Source organism: Cygnus atratus, chromosome 7 (genome assembly GCF_013377495.2).
Source record: "Cygnus atratus isolate AKBS03 ecotype Queensland, Australia chromosome 7, CAtr_DNAZoo_HiC_assembly, whole genome shotgun sequence".
Lineage (NCBI taxonomy): Eukaryota > Metazoa > Chordata > Aves > Anseriformes > Anatidae > Cygnus > Cygnus atratus.
The window spans coordinates 37,656,165-37,676,297 of NC_066368.1; the positions used below are offsets into that span (position 1 = coordinate 37,656,165).

General features: G+C 44.1%; 2 protein-coding genes across 8 annotated transcripts in view; one reads left to right on the plus strand and one right to left on the minus strand.

Moving 5' to 3' along the window:
* NDST2 (N-deacetylase and N-sulfotransferase 2) overlaps positions 1-6,062 on the plus strand; it is a 135,244-nt gene extending 129,182 nt beyond the window's left edge. For all 5 annotated transcript variants that reach the window (XM_035545254.2, XM_035545245.2, XM_050712104.1 and 2 more), the window contains 4 exons: positions 94-264; positions 2,042-2,151; positions 3,640-3,742; positions 3,921-6,062. In XM_035545254.2, the coding sequence (XP_035401147.1) occupies positions 94-264; positions 2,042-2,151; positions 3,640-3,742; positions 3,921-4,046 (510 nt within the window). In that variant the 3' untranslated portion in view covers positions 4,047-6,062. The remainder of the gene's footprint in view (positions 1-93; positions 265-2,041; positions 2,152-3,639; positions 3,743-3,920) is intronic.
* Positions 6,063-7,729: 1,667 nt separating this feature from the next.
* The window catches only part of ZSWIM8 (zinc finger SWIM-type containing 8), a 72,291-nt gene continuing 59,887 nt past the window's right edge, over positions 7,730-20,133 (minus strand). Inside the window, exons 22-26 of one of the 3 annotated variants that reach the window (XM_035545214.2) lie at positions 19,807-19,975; positions 17,296-17,469; positions 15,755-15,874; positions 14,625-14,803; positions 7,730-13,345 (exon numbers count right to left, since the gene is read on the minus strand). In XM_035545214.2, coding sequence (XP_035401107.1) covers positions 13,142-13,345; positions 14,625-14,803; positions 15,755-15,874; positions 17,296-17,469; positions 19,807-19,975 — 846 coding nt within the window. In that variant the 3' untranslated portion in view covers positions 7,730-13,141. The remainder of the gene's footprint in view (positions 13,346-14,624; positions 14,804-15,754; positions 15,875-17,295; positions 17,470-19,806; positions 19,976-20,133) is intronic. The other 2 variants (XM_035545222.2, XM_035545232.2) reach the window with 2 other exon arrangements.

Here is a 20,133-nt window from a genome sequence, read left to right on the forward strand (position 1 = left end):
CAGGTACAAAGGGTCTGCACATAGGTGTGTAAGCTGCCACGGGAAAGGTAGAATTTTGTTTTCCTGCTCCTTAATTCAGCTTATGTTTTTCAGCACCAGCGTGCTCACAATGACCCTGTGGCGCTCAATTACACCTTCTTCCAAGTGATCTCTGCAAAATCCCAGGCCCCTCAGGAACTGCGCAACCTGCAGAGCCGATGCCTGCTCCCTGGCTGGTACTCAACTCATCTGGAGCGCTGGCTGACGTACTACCCCTCTGGACAGGTAGGACGTTTGGCAGTAGGGTGAAATAGATTGATGATGCCTTGACATTGCTGAGTTTGGATGAGATCATGCAAGACCCGTGGGTCTAGGGGATGGACACTGCTGGCTGGCCTGAAACTGAGATGACAAAGCAGGGAGTGGTCTCTTGAGGCCCTTTCGAGGTTTACTGTTGTTGCTGAGAACAAACCCCTCCCCTCCCAATTCCCTTCCCCCCAACCCCTTATGTTCTGTTTTCATTTCACCTTCTGTCTTGTTTTTGGAACAAAAACCACTACTTGCTTCTTCCTATTATGAGCTGGTAAGAAATCAGACTTGAATATTTCAATTTTGTACTTTACTGCATTTGTAAAAGTAAACGAGTACAAGGCAATTCTGTGATCTCCCAGGCAGCTCCCCAGGCTTGAGAGGTTCAGAACAAACAGCAGCGTCAGCACTCCCTTTCTTTCATCTAGGCAGCCTGCAGCCCTGGGACCCTCTACAGGCCCAGCGGGTAGTCATCCACTTGCTGTGGTTTTCTTGCTTTAAAGAGAGGCTCTTGGACTCTGCCACTTGTAGTTTCCATGTTGTGAAGTCTTTAGATGTCTGCTGAGGGGAAATTTCACTGCAGACATGTCAGGTTTCTGTGTTTTGTTTATAAATTTGCAAAAGCTCAATTAATATACACTACAGACCATTTCTGTCTCTAAATTCCCAAGACATTTATAAGCTGTCTAATACATTGTGAGTCGGAAAATATTTTTTCAATTCCTTTCTGTTACTGCAGTTCTGCTCAGACAGTCTGTACTCCAGCAGTCTTAAAATGCCCATTAGTCACTTTAGGCTGCTCCTATGGCAGAGAATAACTGCATGTGATAGATCTGCCAAGACTAAAGGAGAGAAGAGAAAACAAAGCAAGACCTATATCCCTGGTTACTGTCAGAATAGGACTGGTGCAATCCAGCTATTTGTCGTGGAACATTTTGCAGAAAGAGCAAGTCACTGGTGCCACATCGCAAGCAGAAGTTGTGGCAAGTAGGAGCTCCTTCAGGACAGTGTGATAAATACTGCCACCCATGCCTTCTGTGTGTGAGAATTAGGAATTTAGCTAATAGCTCAGCCTGCCTCCTTCATAGTTACTGCGTTCCTCCATGTCTATGGAGTTGGAGCAGGCAAATATTGACTGTTCCTACATAAAATGTAAGGTCACATTCTTGGGCTTGAATCTCATTGCTTTACTAGTCCTGTGAGGAATGATAGAGCCAGTGAAACCAACGGTGTGGTCACTGTTTAAAATAACGAAATAAATCACATTGCATGGCTGCTCTTTGTGGTGGTACCTTTGTATTGGTACATCATCCTTGTACTTGCTATGGGTCAGGCTCTCCTACTTTACCCAGACTTCAGCTCACACGACTGTTTTTCTGCTGTGTTCTTTGGAATAGGTAATTTATTAGCACAAGTGTTCATTATTGTCTATCATACATGTAACAGGAGAGTAATCTTAGGTTACAGAAGAATACTTAGCCTAATGGTTGACATTTAAAAAAGGATACATGAGACAATCTGTAAATCATGCTACTGCTGCGCCTCAGTGCTCAGTTTGACCAAAGACAAGTTTATTAAGCAAAGCCTCTTGGGGTTTATTGGGCCACATCCCCCCATATGGCTCTGGAATAGACAGATGTCAGTAGCCTTTACTCACATCAGTGAAGGCCCAGGGCAGTTCTGAGAGCCAGAAAGCTCACAAATGTCACTCAGCACAAGCTGTCAGAGGTTAAGGTGTCTGCTTTTATTTCAGATTCTCATTGTGGATGGTCAGGAGCTGAGACAAAATCCTGCTGCTGTAATGGATGACATCCAGAAGTTCTTGGGAGTTACACCGTTCTTCAACTACACCCAGGCCCTCAGGTAGGGAATTGTTTTGGGGGAAGCTGCTTTCTTAGCCAAGTGTGATACTAACTTGATTGGAAGAATATGTCTTATCTCTGACTGCAAGACCTGCCAAGGTTTCAGAGGTTATGTCTAAACCCCAAAATTAGGTTCAGATGGTCAGGTTTGGATAGCATGAGCTACTAGACTGAAATCATAACTTAGTCTTTCCAGAAATGAAAGGGGAGGGTTGTTTTTTGGAACTGTCATGGAGAAGCATGAAGCTGCTCACAGCAGTAATTATGATGTTTTCCATTTGGTCTTTGCGGTTTCACTAAAGGTGCTGGAATTACTAGAGCTCCTTATGCTTTGTATTATACATTGAATCTGGCAGAAAGCAGAAAAAGGTATGATAAAAACGTGTGACAGGCTGCTCTTATATTCACCTAGATGGAGATTAGGGACACATCACACAGTTTTGAGGTAAAGAGCTTATTATTACCGAAGATGTGGACTTGACATGTGCCCAGAGCTGTCTGAGGAAGAGTTAGCAGAGGCAGTACCTTGCTGCTGCTAAGTTGAAGGACGTTACTCAGCCATTGCTGTGATGTTGTCCACAGTGTAAGTGCAATTAATCTGAACAGATTAAATAAGTAAGTCCTAGCTCAAGGTGAACTGTAGCAATATCAGTAGAAACTCTGTAAGCCCGCCAGTGATCTTGAATCATATAATATTGCTCTCTGCAGCTGAAACCTGTTTTCACATCTTCACTGCTAGCTTATGCTAGCTGAGGGTGGTAGATGTGTTGGTGTGTGTAGGCACACTGCAATTGCCCTTCCTTCAACGGTAAAGAGAGCGGTACCAATTCAGGCCCTCTCCTTCTACAGGAGTTTTCTAAAGGGGTGTGTGCACATTTAAAGAAATGTCAGATTACTTGAAAGCCTTACTTGCTGAAGCATGTGTCATGATAGTAAATGGACTATTTACAGTAGTGGTACTGGCTGTTATGATCCCCCTCCCCTTCACCCAGGGTCAGAAAAGAAGCAGTATTAGTCAGCTTGCCTCAGAGTTTGGTACTTTTTCAACCCTCAAGCTCACCTTTGGTTGATTGAGGGACAGGATAGACCTGACGTGGTTCCCAGCATTGCCTTATACCTGTGTTTTAGCAAGAGAAGAAACACTGAGGCTTTAAACACACAGGGGGATTGTCTAACACCTCTCAACTAAAGAGAAGTTTTAAAAGAATTTTATATACACTAAAACATTGATTTTTTTTTTTCACCAAAGCTTGACAGACAAATGTAGTAACACCACGTTACCTCTCAAATTTGCATAAAGCTGAACCAATTGTGGTTGTAAAGGTTATTGTCACAGTAGTGAAGTGCTAAAAAACAATAAGAACAACTGAATAGCACAAAAACAAAAAAATTAAGCATTGAAATGCAAAGTAGCTGTGGAGTTATTTAATTTCTGCTGCTACTAGTTGAGCACGTGGCTATATCTTCTAAACACAAGTGTCCTTTTCAGATTTGATGAAGCAAAAGGATTTTGGTGCCAGCTGCTAGATGGAGGAAAGACTAAATGCCTAGGAAAGAGTAAAGGAAGAAAATACCCTGATATGGATTCCTCGGTGAGTAACTGTCTCAAATTTATTGGCAGCAAGAGATACAGAAACACGAAATACAATGAGCAAACAAACCTGAATTTTCCTACCATCAGTGGTAGGAAATGACCTGTGGAACAGGGACAGAAATGTGCTCAGGGTAACATTTTCTTTTACACTAATTTGGTTTGTCTTTTCCTCACAGTCACGGCTGTTCCTAAGAGACTTCTACCGGGAGCACAACATTGAATTATCCAAGCTGATGAACAGACTTGGACAACCCCTTCCAACCTGGCTGCGGGAGGAACTGCAGAACTCCAGCTGGAGCTGAGGGGAACTCCCTTGTCCCCAGTGCCATTGGGATGTGTGGTGCTCCAACATGTGCTATAACACCATCTCTTGTCAAGCCAGAACAACTGGACAAATGAGCAGTAGCAGAGAACGTGCGCGTGGAACCTTTCCCTGCCATTGGGAAGGGCTACTGCCTCTGACACTGCCCTGGGGCATGGAGTACAAATCTCATTCTTGGGTATTACTGGTGTGTTACGCTCTGACTCTTACTTGCAGGAAGGATTTGTAATGCCTGCCCTACTTCAAGCAGGAGAGAGAGCAGTTAACATTTTATGTTTAAATTGCTCTTCTCAGTATGTGAAATGGGCACTAGCTGGAGGGTTGATGTCTTTCTCTTGTGAGTCCAGGAAAAAAAAAGATTTAAGAGGTAAGGTATTGAGTCCACTGCTGAGAAAAGAGGAGCAGCTTAATAAAAGGTGAATCTGGTCCCTTGAACCCCAGCTTTTATCCAGCAGTGGGTTTGGCAACAGCAAGGTACAAGAACACCTTGTTCCTCCCCATGTAGAGGACAGTGGCCATGGTTATTACTTACAGTCCCACTGTGTGTGGGTGTTGAGGACTGCACCTTTTTGGAGATAGATGTAACAGAAATAAGAGTGCCTCTCCTTATCTGCAGCCTTGCAGGTGTGATATGGTGTCCAATGCCTCTGGTCAATGGGCAGTGGGAGATAAGGCAAAGCTGCAGATACTGACACAGAATTATTTTCTTATCTTAGGGAAAAGGTTGCCATATGTGACAACAGGGCAAATATTTCTCTGTAGAGACTTTAGCCATTTCAGAAGGTAATGGAAGGAATGGTAAGTCCCCTTTAGAGCACTTTGGAGGTCTGTGTTAGCAGAGCACAGTAGCTGAGGGAGGCAAAGCTCAGGTATTGTTAAATAAGGCTGAAGCAGATTGTTCAATTCCCTGTGTCTGATCAGCTTGAAAAAAAAAAAAAAGCAACATTTTTGTCTTTTCAACAGCTCCAGGGTCTCTACCATGTATGCTGATAGCTAACACCTGTTTAGTCCCCCTGCAGTCCAACAATCCAAGGAGAAATGCAAAAAACAGTCAAGAGTAAGTACCATTCAGATATAAAGGGGAAGCTTACAGTTCTAAGTGGTTTCCTGTATCCAAAAGGGGCTCATTGTTTAGATTACTACTTCTGCACATAGTCAAGTACACTAAGGTGCTGTGCCTCCTCCAGCAGTTGCCAGATAATTTTTCTCAGAGGAAATCTTCTGTCATGGTTGTACAGGTTTTCTGTTGCTGAGCCATGGGCTTCTGAAGTCATGTGGGCCATTGCCCCCCACCCCCAGACACAGATGGCCCATAATTATTGCTGCAGTTTGAGGGGGGCAGGATCCATGTGAACACAGATCATGGGAACTTCCACAACTGTCGTGAGCTCCTTTTCTCATGTTGGGGGAGAAAAGTTGCTTCAACCAAGCTTTTCCATTGAGCCTTAGGTATTGTGTATTTCTGAATGAATGGTGCATTTACCGTTGTATGTAAATGTATATAGTATGCAATATAGTATTTTATTTCATGTGCCCTTGGAAAGGGTTATTTTGTGCAGCCAAAAAGGAAAAAAAAAACAGGACAGAAAGACTAGAAACACCTCTCTCACGCCTGGTGGAGAGAAGAGCCCTGCACTGCATCATGTACAGCATCATTCACATTGAATGATAATGAAGAAATTCTTGGCTCTCGAAACTGAGCACAAGTGTCTGAATAAAAGCTAGAAGTAGTAGTAAGTGGATTCAATAAATGTACTACTTATTTTTCTTTGTGATGCTTTGGAGTGATGTCATGGACCGTCAGCTGGTAAAACGGTAAAGACAAAAAAAAAAAAACCTACTCCCGCTCTTACAGCTGATATCTGGGAGGTGTTTGTTTTAATTACAATTTTAAGTTCTTTCTGAAGCCGTAACAGTGTATTAAAGGTGTCTTTCTCTGCACATGCATCTATAGGGTTGCAGGTGCCAGCACGGCACAGAGAACCTGTGGCTGGAGACTCATTCTTACTGGTTTGTACTAGTGATGACTTTTGAGCTATTCCCAGCTATACTGCAGTAGCTCCCAGCTGCAGCAACAGAGCTTTGCTGTGAAGGTTCTGTCCAGACATGCATCCATCACATGGCCTTGGCCAGCAGCCCACGGATAGACCTACAGTAACCTTACATCCAAGTGGTAAGAAAATATTATTTAGTCACAGTAGTGACAGAATTGTAAAACCACCTTTCAGCTCTCACTTTACCAAGCACTTCAGAAACAAATACAGTATCAAAAGAGCAGGTATTATTTTATTTTATTTTTTTTTACACAGAAGGATCCCAGGAACTGTGCTACTGCTGGTGTTACACACAGCTTCCTTCTTTTACTCCATTACATGTTGTCACTGAGACAATTACTTCATACTTTACCTCAGGATTGTGGTAAATTTTCAAGGAAATAGATTCAAATATTAAAAAAAAAAAAAAAAAGAAATAATAAGGTACCAGGAATAAATATGTGAGGGGCTTTCTAAATGTCAGGGCTGTTAAACTGGTGATGGTCCCTCAGTCAAGGCAGCAAGAGGCAGCTCTGTGTCCTCGTTATTTATCCCTCCCTTCCCACTGATCATTTCATTTCTATGCTATGCTAGTTCTTTACTGCGTACATTAATGGAAAACAAATCACCTGCTGTGGCCAGATCCAGATGTAGGATGTTCTTATCTGATTTAGCTGATGAAGAGTCATTCCCAAATCTGGTAACTCCTTCTTAGAGCACACTGCTGTAGAAGCATCCCATTTTCCAGCCATCCCTTCAAAGCTGTGGGAAGAGCCTCCCCCACATCTTAGAAGAAGCTCTTACAATATCAGAAGGTCTAATTTCAAAAAGCCAACAGAAGTCTTCTCCAGCGAGATACATTGATTATTAGGTACTGACACAGTCGCTCACCCTCACAACTCATTTTAACAGTGGAAGTAAGTACTAAATAAACCTTATCTTAACTCCCTGTTCAGTAAGGAAAACTTCATCGTAAGTAGTTAGCTTTCAAGACAAGGATAATGTTCTGTGATTAACATTACCTGAAAATTGTTTTGTAATGTATTTTTTTTTTGTCCGATGCATAGGAAATTGAGCCATCAGAAAGGTCCGTGACTTTAAAATAGTAGCAGGATAACATCACTTCAGAACTGGAAGTGTGCATGGCAGGTGAGAACGGGCAAAACAAATGCTAAGAAAACTTTTTTTTTTTTTTTTTAACCTTAGCAAAGAATGCTCAGCAACATTAAGTTGAAACTTTTACTCACTCATTCATGACCTCTGGAATTCAATCAGAAAGATACTTAGTAATAGACTACTTTTTATTCAGTACAGGAAACACAGGGCAATGCTGGCAACTGGTTTGATTCTCTAATTAAAGGGTAAAAAAAACTTTTAAAGGTCCTGGAAGACTTTCTATGCAGGTAGCATAGCTCAACTCTACATACAATCTGATCCCTGAAAATTGCTTTTTTTTTTTTTTTTTTTTTTAATTGATGACAGCACCACAAGGGCATAATCCTGGCAGAAGCCTTCAGATACTGGAAGTCAGAAAGAAACACAGGAGTCTATAGTTATATTAATCTAACAAGCATCTTGAGCAAATAAGCTGGTCCTGTTTTTCGGTGGTCTCAAATGCACAGTTGACTAAGAGACTCCTTTGGTTCCTTACTGGTCATTTTGCTGTAGCAATAATAACAGGGAAAGAAAGTTAATGACCAACTGACCTGAACATGCCAAATGAAGCTGGTCATTCATCCCTTTGCTGACTCACAGTGCATCTGTGAGCAGGCCACCAAGTCAGTGTAATCTAACAAACACAAGTGCTTCCAGCAGGCTGCCTCACACGAGGAAGAAAAAAATCCATTCACTCAGTAGGCAATGGAGTGAGTAGTGGTACCATCACTCCAGTTATTTGGGCTTTAACTCTTGTTTGGTTCTGTCCCATTGTTACATAATGGCTTGTGGAATTAAAAAAAAAAGAGAGTAAACATTTAGAGTTAAGTTTAAGAACTAACTCATCGCTGAAAAGCACAAGTTGGTTTTGGTACAACAAAGTATGCCTGATGTTTTCGTCTACAATACTGTTGTGGAATATGTGCAAATAATTTATTAATCATCTCTTCAAACTACTGTTGGCTGTAAAGAGTATTTGCCTTTCAAGACGCAAATCCTCCCCATTCTCATCCGTATCACTTTATTGCCTTGTCTAGTCTCTCCAAAATGCTTGCAGACCATATATCCATAATTCTGACCCTGCAAGAGCAGGCTGAAATCCAGCTCAAGTGTACTTCACATTGGTAACAAAGGATCATAAACCAGACTGTTCTCAGAATTCTGTCTAGTCAAGTACTGGAAAAGGCGCATGTCAAGTTTTATAACAATGTGTTGACACTAAGGCCCTGCACAATTGTTGCCCTTAAAGCCCCAGCATATCTAACAGTGATACACTCCTGGTTGACTTAAGGCAAAGTAAAGCATGAAATCAAAGGAAATTACAAGGGACCATTCCACATTCATACCGCATGCTATCCATGTACACATACTATACACAATAAATTTTTAATGCATTACTAGCATTTTCCCCCCTTCTTATAGCTCACCATCCCCTTACAGCAATAGAGTAATTGTGCAGTGCAGACTGTACAGTATTAAGTAGCTATGCTGTAACTGCAAACAGGCAACACTGAACAGAAAACAATTGCTTACAGAGCACAGACACTATTATTGTACCAACAATTAACAATATGCAGCAGTGAAGTTACCTTGTGACAGCTCACAAGGCTTGCATTTGGCAGTTAGCCCTGAGAAAAACACTTTAATTAATCACAGGCTCAAACTGAAACCCTAGCACAGAATATCCCCAAACTGCACTTGCAGTTTTCACAGATTAATGACACTCCTTGACAGGAGCCTTGCCTACCTTGCCTCAAGTTCAAGTACCCTTAAAATGGGAACAAGAAGCAGAAAGGAGTTCAAAAATCCATATCTGAATTATGCTAGGGCATGAGAGGGAAGGTAGTAAACAAAAAAGGAACTACTTAAGAAAGACCCTCTTTCTTGTTATTTTACCATAATCACATCATATGGCGCTCTAATTAGGGCACACAGAATACATATCCCAAATAAGAGTAAAGAAAGCATATAAAGACAAGCACTTTTCATCTAACTCTAGTCCTGCCTGCTAGGCATGTCACATCATCAGATGACAGCTCCAACTCAGGTTGTTCACTGGCTATAAAGACACTGAAGTCCAAAGGCAAGTAATGTTCTGCTAACTCACATTCCTGGAAAGGGCTTCCAAGGGAAAACTTTCACAGGCAAGAAAGATGGTTGAAGGTGACTATGTCCTCCATGTTCCCCTACAGTGGGAAGGAGGCTCTCACAGAGGCTGGTGTACCTACCTGAGTCATACAGAAAAAAAGGCATATCTGTAGCAAGACGTGGACCAAGCACAATTTTATCCACTGTGTAAGAGCAAAATATCACACCATTTGTTCTTGATGAGCCAAATAGCCAGAAGTCCAGCTGTAGTTGTGGCACATTTACCAAGTCAATAAAGCCAAGATGTTACCCCCTAAAGACTCAGAAATTATGCAGGGCTCAAAAGATTAAGTTCTAGATATGCTACTGTCCTAGATACAGCTTTATTTTTAAGGACAAGACCACATACAGGTAAGGGGAAAAGACACTAAATGGACACTAACTTCTTCAGGGAAGGGAAGCGGAAAAACATTTCCTACGGTCACATGAGAAAAATAAATCTGGCAAGGAAGAGAAAGTCATCGTAAACAGAGGACAAAGGAAGACATACAATCTAAAGACCTCATTCCGCCTACCTTCAAGGAATGGATCATGAATTAGACTTCAGCAAACGAGACAATAACCCATTGCAAGGTCACCTGTCACAGAATTTCATCCATCTTCACGTAAGTGGGGATAAATACCCGTCGCTATTAATGCTGACTAAATTCAGCATTTGTTGCCAAGCCTGAGAAGTAGCAGTAGCCAATCCCCCCAAAAAATAAAACAGCATCTCAGCTACATAAAAGACATTTCTACACTGAAAAAACTCTAGAGTAGGCAGCTGCCTGGCAGATAGTCTAAACTGCACTGAGCATGTGTTGCTGGTGAGGGTTTGGACCCTAGAGAACATGTACTCAGAGTGAAAAAAACACAATGGTTAACTGAAAGTCAAAGGGAAGTTGAGGTGGCTGTGACCTCTGCTCTTTCACAGGTTTTCTGCTGAAGCATCTTCAGAATTTCTGAGCCTACATACTTTCCCCACACCTGGAATAGTAACCAAACTAACAAGATTGCACTGGGAATTAATTTTTCTAACTTAATGGTAAATTAACACATCTGATGCCACCAATGCTCACTTAATCTCATATAAGGGAAAGACTACTTCAAAAGTCTACCCACCACATGGCAGGAAAAAAAAAAAAATCATCTCCTTTTTCACTGTCTTCCTGTCCTTGCTCAGATACATTTCCATAGGCTACAGCTCAGGAACAACAAAAGATAAATAGATCCAGAGACCCAGGGTGGAGCGTGTTCAGACAGATGTGAATAAATGAGAAGGCAGCATCTCCACACAGCTCTTCTTTCTCACAGCTGCATCTGAGTACTCTCTTTTTTCAGAGAAAAGACTGGAAACTTCTGAAACTACTGACCTGTGGCTCATACCACTAAGCTGCTTGTTTGGTCGATGTCAGTCTGAGGTGAGATTCCCTGGCTCTTCCTGCATGGGCTCTGCAGCTGCTGGAAGACAACTCTGACAGGGTCTGCCAAATGGAAGCAGTGCAATCTCTGTATAAGAACTAGAGCAGGTAAAACAATCAAAGAGAAAGTTTTGAGCACAGTGGAAGAAAATGGGTATTGCTATTTCTTTTCTCTTATACACTTATGGGGACTACACAAAAAAACAAGCATGTACACTTCCCTATAAATTCCATTCTAATCTCACTGTAAGCAGTTCCACTGTGTTTCCTCAAACCAAAGATACTGGTGACAATGTTCTCATGCTCCTGATGTATTTTAATTGCAAGAGTGTGAAAACTTGCCCGTTCAGGGTCTAAGTGTAAGTGGAAAGGAAAAGGTTAGACTTTATTAGAAAACTCATTTTTTCTCCAAGCTACTTTCCCAGTTCTGAACATACAAGAACCAGAGAAAGTGCTCCAGGAACCTAGACTTTCCAGAGATGGGGATGTCCTTTCAAAAGCTTGGACTTTTGCTCAATAACAGGCAGCTCACAACCAACACAGAATTAGTTTAAAAAACACAAAATTTAACACATTCTTACAAGCATCAGCATTTATAATTAGCATGTAACTAGACAGCAGAACACCCTATGGAGGTATACAAAGGGCTCTAAGGAGATATTTAAATAGTTACTGTTGTACAATCAAAAGCACAACCTTGATTACACTCGCTGGCCTGTGTAGTACAGGAAGAAAACCAAAGGAGCCTGTTCATCTGCTTTGCCCTATTTAGTTAGTCAGTTAACTTATTTCTTAAGAGCATCATTGAAAAGATCACACAGGCATAAATTTTTACCTTGCAGAAACTAAAAGCTCCCTATTGCCATTGCTTAAATCCAAGTAAGAAGCAAAATATATTACTATTGAGACATTAAGATTCTTAACATCCATCAATTCTCTGATTACCAATTTAAAAAACCCTGAAATTTCTGTGCTTGTATGCTTACAGACGGCAGTAGCCTTTTAAATTTCCTTGGCACAAAAATAAAAGCTTTCTAAAATTAATTTTCTGCAACACTGTCCCTATTGGATCTCTGAGATAGTCCACCAAGTACCTCTTAAAACTCATGGGAGCACACCACTAGTCCTTAACAATTACATCAAGTGCGAGCAACTACTGTTTTGCATAAGGTTTTGGAAATACAGAGCTGCCCATCACCACACGGTATTGCTGCAGTCCACACTGGAAGAGGAACCCAGAGGCTGGCAGAAGCGTAGACGCTGCACCAGGACGCCCCAGGCCACCAGCTTCGCTCACGCCCCTCACCCACCCGCTCAGCACATACCTCAGCCTCTGCAGAGATACGTCATTCTCAGAGCAGTACCAGGCAAGAAACTTTGGCTCTGGCCACCTGCCTCGTGCTGGCTGCTATTTCCCAAGGCAAGACAGCTATCTATCAGCTCACAGGAGCTCCTACTGACACACAGCTGGCCAGTTCCATCACTGTCAACATCACAGCAGAGAGAAGAGAGAGTCAGTCTAAGAAAACGAGTGTTTAATCAGGAAACGAGAAGAGACAAGGGATAAGAAACTGATTACAGGAGAGTAATACCCCAGCCAAAAGAAACACGATTGTACAACTCTGAACAACCAGGATCAAAACATCCTAAGAGCCAGGATTGCCCAGTGAGGGACACTCTTGAAAAAGAGCCTGAGCACTTCTGGCAGTCTCCAGGCAGCTCAGGGCAGTCTTAGACTTGGACTGCCCAAGCTCCAGCCTCTGCCATCAGCAGCTGCTGCAGAAAGCTGCAGAGGTGGCCCTGGCCCTGCTACTCCAGTCTCAGCTTCTCTCAGCAGGAGGTGCTGAAAGGAATGGAGGGAGCACTGGCTGTGCACAGCAGTCCCAGCCTCTCCCAACAGGAGATGGTGTGTGGAGTAAGAGAAGCCCATACAAAAAAAAAGTTTACATATTTATAAATGCCAAAATAAATATTTAAGACAAGACTTCCCCACCCCTCAAACACGTGCGTAATCACACTGCAAACTGCTCGCAGGACAGCCTCCAGGGCTCAGGGAAAAAAGCAGTGACTACACCACAGGGCAGCCAGCTCGACTTCCTTCTCATTACCTGATGCCTCTGAAGCCTGCAGCCCACTGGGAAGGTGGAGGAAGAGCGAGCAAAGCAGAGCGCCAACACGCAACAGTGCTGGAGAGGAATGTCATGGTATAAATACATCAAATCAGTGGTTTCCAACAAGTTAAAACTAAAATAAAAAAGACACCAGAAGGAAGGATTGTGTAAATGAAACTACAACTATGCGGGGCAAAGGGTTGTGTGTCCGTGGAGCTCCGCCTGCTGTCATGGTGAGAAGGTGGTCATTTCCAGAGACACCCTTTGCCACAGTTCCTTTGTCTGCTTGCTGCGCTTTAGGTTCTGGAGAATATCATTAAACTGCATCATGCCCACGGGAGTCAGGCAGAAGGCGCTTCTGGCGCTGCGGATGGCATTCACAAAGTCATCGTAGTCAGCTGGAATTAGATGGATCAGCCGGTGATGGATGTACTGGATGGGAACAGGGAAAAAGCCTTAAGGTATTTGCTCACCACCCGCAAGCTGGTGACATTCTTAGCAGGACTCAAGAGCTCCAAAGGTGATACGTCACGCGATCATGTTACCCCATGAGAGGTCCCAAGACCCATAGGCTCTGACAGAGAGGAGAGTTAGCTCAAAAGACAGTAGTGTTGTATCTTACATCCTAATGTGGCCAAGGCAACTGCCCCCTCAGAGTACCAAAATGTATTACACAGCATCAGCAGGCATTCTCTTCTTTTTGAGCACCATTTGGTGGCATAGTACAGAGCAAAAGGGTCAGCTAAAGCCCTTCTCCATTGCCCACCAGCATCCAGCCCTCACACCATTCATTCTGCAGGTTAAACATGGGGACCCGGCACAGTCACTGGACGTCATCTTCACCGAGGGGTATGGCAGGAGTAAGGTTTGCACTAAGTTGCTACAAAATACCTCTAGGGCTAGCACTCTGTCGTCATCTGCTACTTCCATCAGTTTATTAACTAAGGCCCCAAAATTGCCAGTCCAGCCTTTGAGAAATCTGTTTCCCTAATGGAGCTCAGAAAAACAGCTCAAGTGAAGAAGCTGTCACTTCCCAGAAATACCATCCAGGTGGTAGGACAGCTAACCAAACCTGGACAGTATGTCTACAGAACCACCCTTATGGTCACTTACTCAGAGAAGTAGGTGTATGTAGGGCGTCCTGTTTACACTGTTTTAAGGAACAGGCAGCTGGCTCACGGAAACACATTTATCCTGGTACAAACCTTGTAAAACCTTTGTAAAACCTGAGATATCTGTACTGGTAGGTGACCAAGCCACTTCCCCTATTAATGCCAGCACTGGCACACCAGCCAGCCATGCCAGGGCTTTGTGATGTGGTGAAGACAGACTACAAAAGAGGAAAGAATAAAAAGGCTAGAAAGAGTTGGATAGGTGGCTTGAAAACAAAGCAAGGAAAAAGTTAAAAGACCTGTGTAGCACTTGGAGTGAGAAAGAAAGAGGACAGGGAACATAAAACCACTCCATCCAGTGTGGTGAGCACAGGAGACGAGAGGCCTTAGAAGAATCAGCACAGTGTGGTCCTCTGTATGCAGCCTCCACACAGGCAAGCTGTGCCTGCTGCAGTCCCTGCTGAGGGCGAGGCATGCATCACGCAGCGCACCAGTTCAGCTACCAGTACCCAAGGCCCCTTCCCCTCTCTGCACGTGCACACACAGGCAGTTCCTGCAGGGCTGGCAGCGGCCAGGCAGGAAGACAGACCACAGATTACCTGCAAGTAGGCCTGCTGGCACCTCTGCACCAGCTGGTGGAAGGCTGGGGTGCGCAGGTGGTTGTGCACATGGGCAGGGTTGAGCCGCTGTAGAGCTTCCATGATGATCTCCTGCAGCACAAAAGGGCTCAGCACCCCTTTGGCTGCACCAACACAAAACTGATGCACGTAGTTTACACCTGCACAGGAAGGAGAGGTCAGAACAACAGTGTTAAGATAAGAGACACTCAAAAAATCAGGCATTTCCCAGCAAGAACCTGGACTTGGAGCAACTTCTTCTCAGGGTAATGTATCCTCCAGCAGGCTTAGGGAAGAGAGTCTAGCAAACTCATGGGTATAAGAGATTATTCTGATATATCCATCAGGTCTGAGTAGAGTCCAAGTACCACTCAGTCACTGATATTCCCAGTTCAGCTGTCTTTAAAAGAGATATGAAAGAAAACTGGTGTGGCAAGGTAACTACAGAGAAAAAAATACACCGCACCTCCTCCTAGCTCTTCCAGCCTGCCCATCAAGGAAGCACCTGCAGCACCAGCACCCATGTCTTGTGGATGCTGGAAGGAGATTCAAGCTTCCCCACTGCTGTCTGCAGCGGAGCTCCCCTGACAGCAGCAGAAGTCATGCCACTGGGCAGGCTGTTTGTAGAGTTGCTTTTAAGTTCTTACTGCTGATGAAAGAATTAAGAACATAAGATGAAAAAAAAAAAAAGACCCAAGATCAAAGTGTAAGTAAAACAAATCCCCCCAAAAAAGGAAAAGAAAACCCAAATGTTTGGTGGGTTAAACATCTGCTCCTATAAAAGGTCTTCACAGAAGGCATAAATGCACACAAAGAAGAGAAGAATACCTATGAGATAGTGGAAAGGGAAAAGAAAAAGTTACTGTTACAGAATGGAAGTTCTGAGCCCTGTCCAACCCCATGCGTTTCCAGTGCCTCAAAATTCAATAGCATGCCTACAGAACCCAGAAAAGGGATGACTGCCTGGGTGAAAGAGCAGCAGGGATCAGAACTGGAATCAGATACCAGGCTCACCCAGTCTTTGAAGTTTCACTCTTAGGAGAGCTTTTTTTCCCCCCATGGTCCAAATCCCAAGAAGTGGATTTCTGCTGAAGTACTGCTCTGAGCCTTACCTAACTTTGCAGCTAACCCAAGGAGCCATTTTACATCCTCCGTGTAGGGTGGGCTGCGGGAGAAGTTGTTGGGATGGTCGTTGTGAGCTCTTCGGCCAAGCATCTCCAGAGCCAGCATCCCTGTGAGAGAGGGGCAGCCAGTCAAGCAGCACTTCTGCCCTGTAAGACTTAGTCTAGCACTTCACTCACTGCAACACCACCTCATTGGCCTGCCCTTCTCCAGCATCAAATTCCCTGGCTGCAAAAAGTCCACAGAGAAACAGAAGGCCCACCTTGGAGACTGTCACCAAAGGAAGCAGCTGGGTCTGCTCCAGGCTGGGGAATGTGCACAGCCATCACACCTCACTAGAGCTGCCAAGAGACACTCCACTAGGATCTACAGCAGGGTCCAGCCCCAAAGGCTACACTATAAAAGTTGTCCTGAGAGCAACAGATTTGTTCCAAGTTTTGCAACAGAGAGGCTACCCAAATCAAGCTACTTAGCTGCAAAGACAACAGGCCAACAGTGAACTGCAGTAGTGTCAATCTGCAAACTTTTCACTCATTCTGTTACAGTTCCTCACACAAACTCCCACTTAAAGAGCTTTAAAATACTAGCAGGTGCTACGTAATGCAAAAGCCTGTCTTGATCTTCCAGATCCTCTTCCCCCATCCCCTTTTTCTGTTATTCGGGCTACTAAACGCCTTTCATGGCTTACTACTTACCGCTATGATGCTTCCCATGATATCTGCACCCCTTTCTGATTGACAAGTACTTTCTTCTCTAGCTTTCAACAAAAACTCAGGCAATATCCAGACAGTTTTTCTTCCATTTTCTTGCTGTTTCACTTCTTTTGCTGTCCTGTGCTGGCTTTGCTTATCCTAGGAGGCTTCCTCCACCCTCCCCAAGTACCTGCTGGGTTGGATGGTGACCATATCTGAGTAGCTCCCTGCAGTCTACGCTCAATCACAAACCCCACGACTGACTGACATCCCTGTACCAGCGGCAGTGTAAGGCAGAGACTATTTCCTCATAACCAGTGTGGCTGGGAAAGGAACACTATTACATCCCCACACTCTGTGTCAGTCTTCAACAACCTAGTTGGAGAGGCACAGGTCACATCCCTCTGTGCCTCTGAAGACTCAACTGGTATTAAACTAGAGGTGTGCCTGCACCATCTGTGAGCAGCAGGAACTGAACTCCACTGTTTCTAACTGTCACAACTTCCACAATCCCATCCTCAGAACACTCTCCGGACTCCTTTACAATACACCAGCTGAAAGGCAAGACTCTTCCCAGTTCTAACCCACTGAGCTTTCTCTTCTACTCTCATAGCTCTCAGCAGCCACTTTTCAACCTTCATAGCAAAGGAAGAAGGATTGCTATGCCTCCATTTTTGGCCTCCACATATGACTGATTATAAACTGGCTTTCCCCAGGTAGCTAGGATGCCATCGCCCCCAACAGGTGCAGTAGCAAATTGCCAAACAACAGTGAAAACCTGCAGCCCTGCCCTGAATCCCTCTCAAGAGGGCCATAGAAACCCACTTGGCTGTCCTTACCAACTCGGTATGCGGAGTGGAGGTAGTGCAGACCCTGGGGGCTCACAGGCTGACTGTGCTGCTCATCCTCGGCAGGAAAACCCCCTGTAACAAGGGAGTTGGGCTGTGAGGACAGAGTTGTCAAGGAAGCCCCCTGAATCGCTGGGAACGTTGATCCTGCATGGACACTTCCTACTGAATAGAGCAAAACAGCAGCATTAGGACCCACCACCAAGCCTAAGAGAAGGTTTACTTGGGCCATCATCTCCCTCAACTGACTGCCCCCTGCCAATGTACTGTTCTGTTCCCCTAAACAGAACAACAGAGCAACCAAAAACCACAGACTTACAACTGAAATACAATGGGCTAAGAATATCTCTATTTTATTTGCAAGCAGGGCCTAAAGGGAGTTGATTACAGACTTGCCCATCTCTTCTGCAGTATACCATGGACATGCATATCATCCATGTTTTACATGTAAATATAGGTATTGACTCCAAGGCCTTTGCTATTACTAAATGATGTTTGGTTCTGATTTCTTGTCTAAGGAAACACACGTGCACATCTACATCTGATGTGAAACCGCTGAGGAAAATCACTGAGCCAGAACAGTATTAAGTCTCTCAAAGAAAGTCCAACATTGCAAAGTTCTTCCACTCCTGTTTAAGTCAGCTATGACTCCATCCAGATACTATGTGGGAAGAACATTACTGGAGGCTAGCTTCCAATCAAACCTCGTAAAGAACAGCTGTTGCATACACTGGCAGCAGATATCTACAGTAAAAACTGCAAGTAAACTTGAGACGGTTCTGTCACGTTCAGACAGTAAACTAATATGGGCAAATTCAAGGGAAATCACTGGAAAACCCATTACACATTGTACCACATAAGCTTGTATAGACAGCAGCTAACTCTGAGCCAGTAAGCTGTATTCTGACAAGGGACTCGAGTTAATCTCTCTCAAGAAAGGCATGGAGAAGGAAAAACAAGGTTTTCTTGAGCATTTCCAAGCAGAGATGCCATTAGGTAGGTGCACATTGCTACCTGTATTTCACAGGTTCTCTGTGGTGCTACTACACCATGCTTGGGCAATGCTCCAAATTCTGATTTTTTTTCTTCCTCTGACACCTCCAACATTTTTTTTTAATGTTTACTAGTGAACAGCTGAATAACTGAGAACATTGTGCCTCCCAGGACAGATCTGTCCGACCTCCTCAGCCAAGCAGACACGTAGTGCCAAACAACTGACAAAGTGGGGCAAAATCCATGCTACATTTGACGTCTGGCCGAGGAGAAAAACTCACAAGAATGAGCGAAGCTGAACTGTTGCCAGAACCTGAGCGTCACCATGTGCCTATGTACTCCAGGAACAGCAAAACAGTATTTTAAGAACTGAAAACAAGTTTCTGAAAACCATAAACAATGGCAAGTGGGAAGGGTGGGGTTGTTTTATCCTTTTAAGTGCTCTAGGATTAGTTAACGGTTCTAGAAGATTCATAACTCTTACAGAAATGGTTTCTCATTGTTAAGAGTCACAGCATCAGCCTAGGACAAAGGCTGTCAGCAAAAGATGCTCTTCATATCTTGAGGCCTTCAGGACTCTTCTATTTCCTTTTGCGGTGTCTTTCAGCATTGAAATTAAAGATAGCACACTTTAAAATAACTGAAAAGGAATCCCCTTTCTCCTGATAATCTGGATATGAAGGAGGCTAGCACATCTCTTGTGTTTTCCCACATGCCAAGTTTCCAGAACCTAGTGAGTTGCAACACACTGATAGATAAGCAAATTCATAAACAGACAGACATTATAGCCTCTTCAGTTAGGAAATAACAGAGCCTGGGTCCAACCACAACTTACTAGTGCAGAACCCCGTGGCAGTGAGAACACGTTCACAACTCAGTCAACATCTGCTGCTCCAGTGCTGCTCACTACCTGATGGATCTCCACCACCACTCAAGCCCCAACACAACATGTGAGCAGTCATTCAGACTGCCATTGACATGACTGCCAAAACATCTGTCCTCTCTACAGAAGTTCCACATTTCAGGTACCAGCTGTCTCAAATTCCTCAGGGCATGAAAGACACCTATTAGTGCTACTGTCTGCTTCTTGCACTCTCTGTTCATCTGACCCAAAGGAATCACAAGTCTGCTCAAGGTCACCTATGCTCACCTTGTCCTGAGGAGAGGCTGCTGAGGGAAAAAAAAAAAAAAAGGAAGAGGGCTAGAGCTCTAGCAAGTTAGAGGTCAGAAGGGCCAGGGCATCTCCAAACAGAGAGGACAAAATCTCAATACTGGAAATGTATCTACACAGAAATTAAAGCTCCACTAGCTGAATCAGGCCCCATAATGAACCCCAGTGCCCCTGAGCATGCGCATCTTTAGGCTGGGGTGGATTTGTTCAGAACTTCTCAGAGCAAGAACTCTGGTCCCAACCAACCGATGTTGGTGAGGAGCAGGACTTGGCTGGGGTACAGCTGTGAGGCTGTACCTCCCATGCTACGCCCACCAGCCCAGGGCTGTAACACTTACTCGCTACATTGGAAGACAGTGACAGTCCCGTCTCGCTGTGATAGGGATGCACCGCAATCTGCGTCATGGATGGGACTGGCACACCAGGGAATGACACTGCTGTAGCTGCCAATGATGGCGTTGTTACCGAGTAAGGGTACTGAGCTCCTATGAACGCTGGATGGACACCCTAAGAAGGAAGACAAGCAACAGTCATGTCTACTTTATTTGACCATTTAGAAGTTCAAAACATGATGCCCCCACACAAAACCCAGAGCATGGGACATCCAATCTTACAAGAAGGAGGAAGCTCAGTAAGTAGCACAGTAACTAACTTGCACCACATGA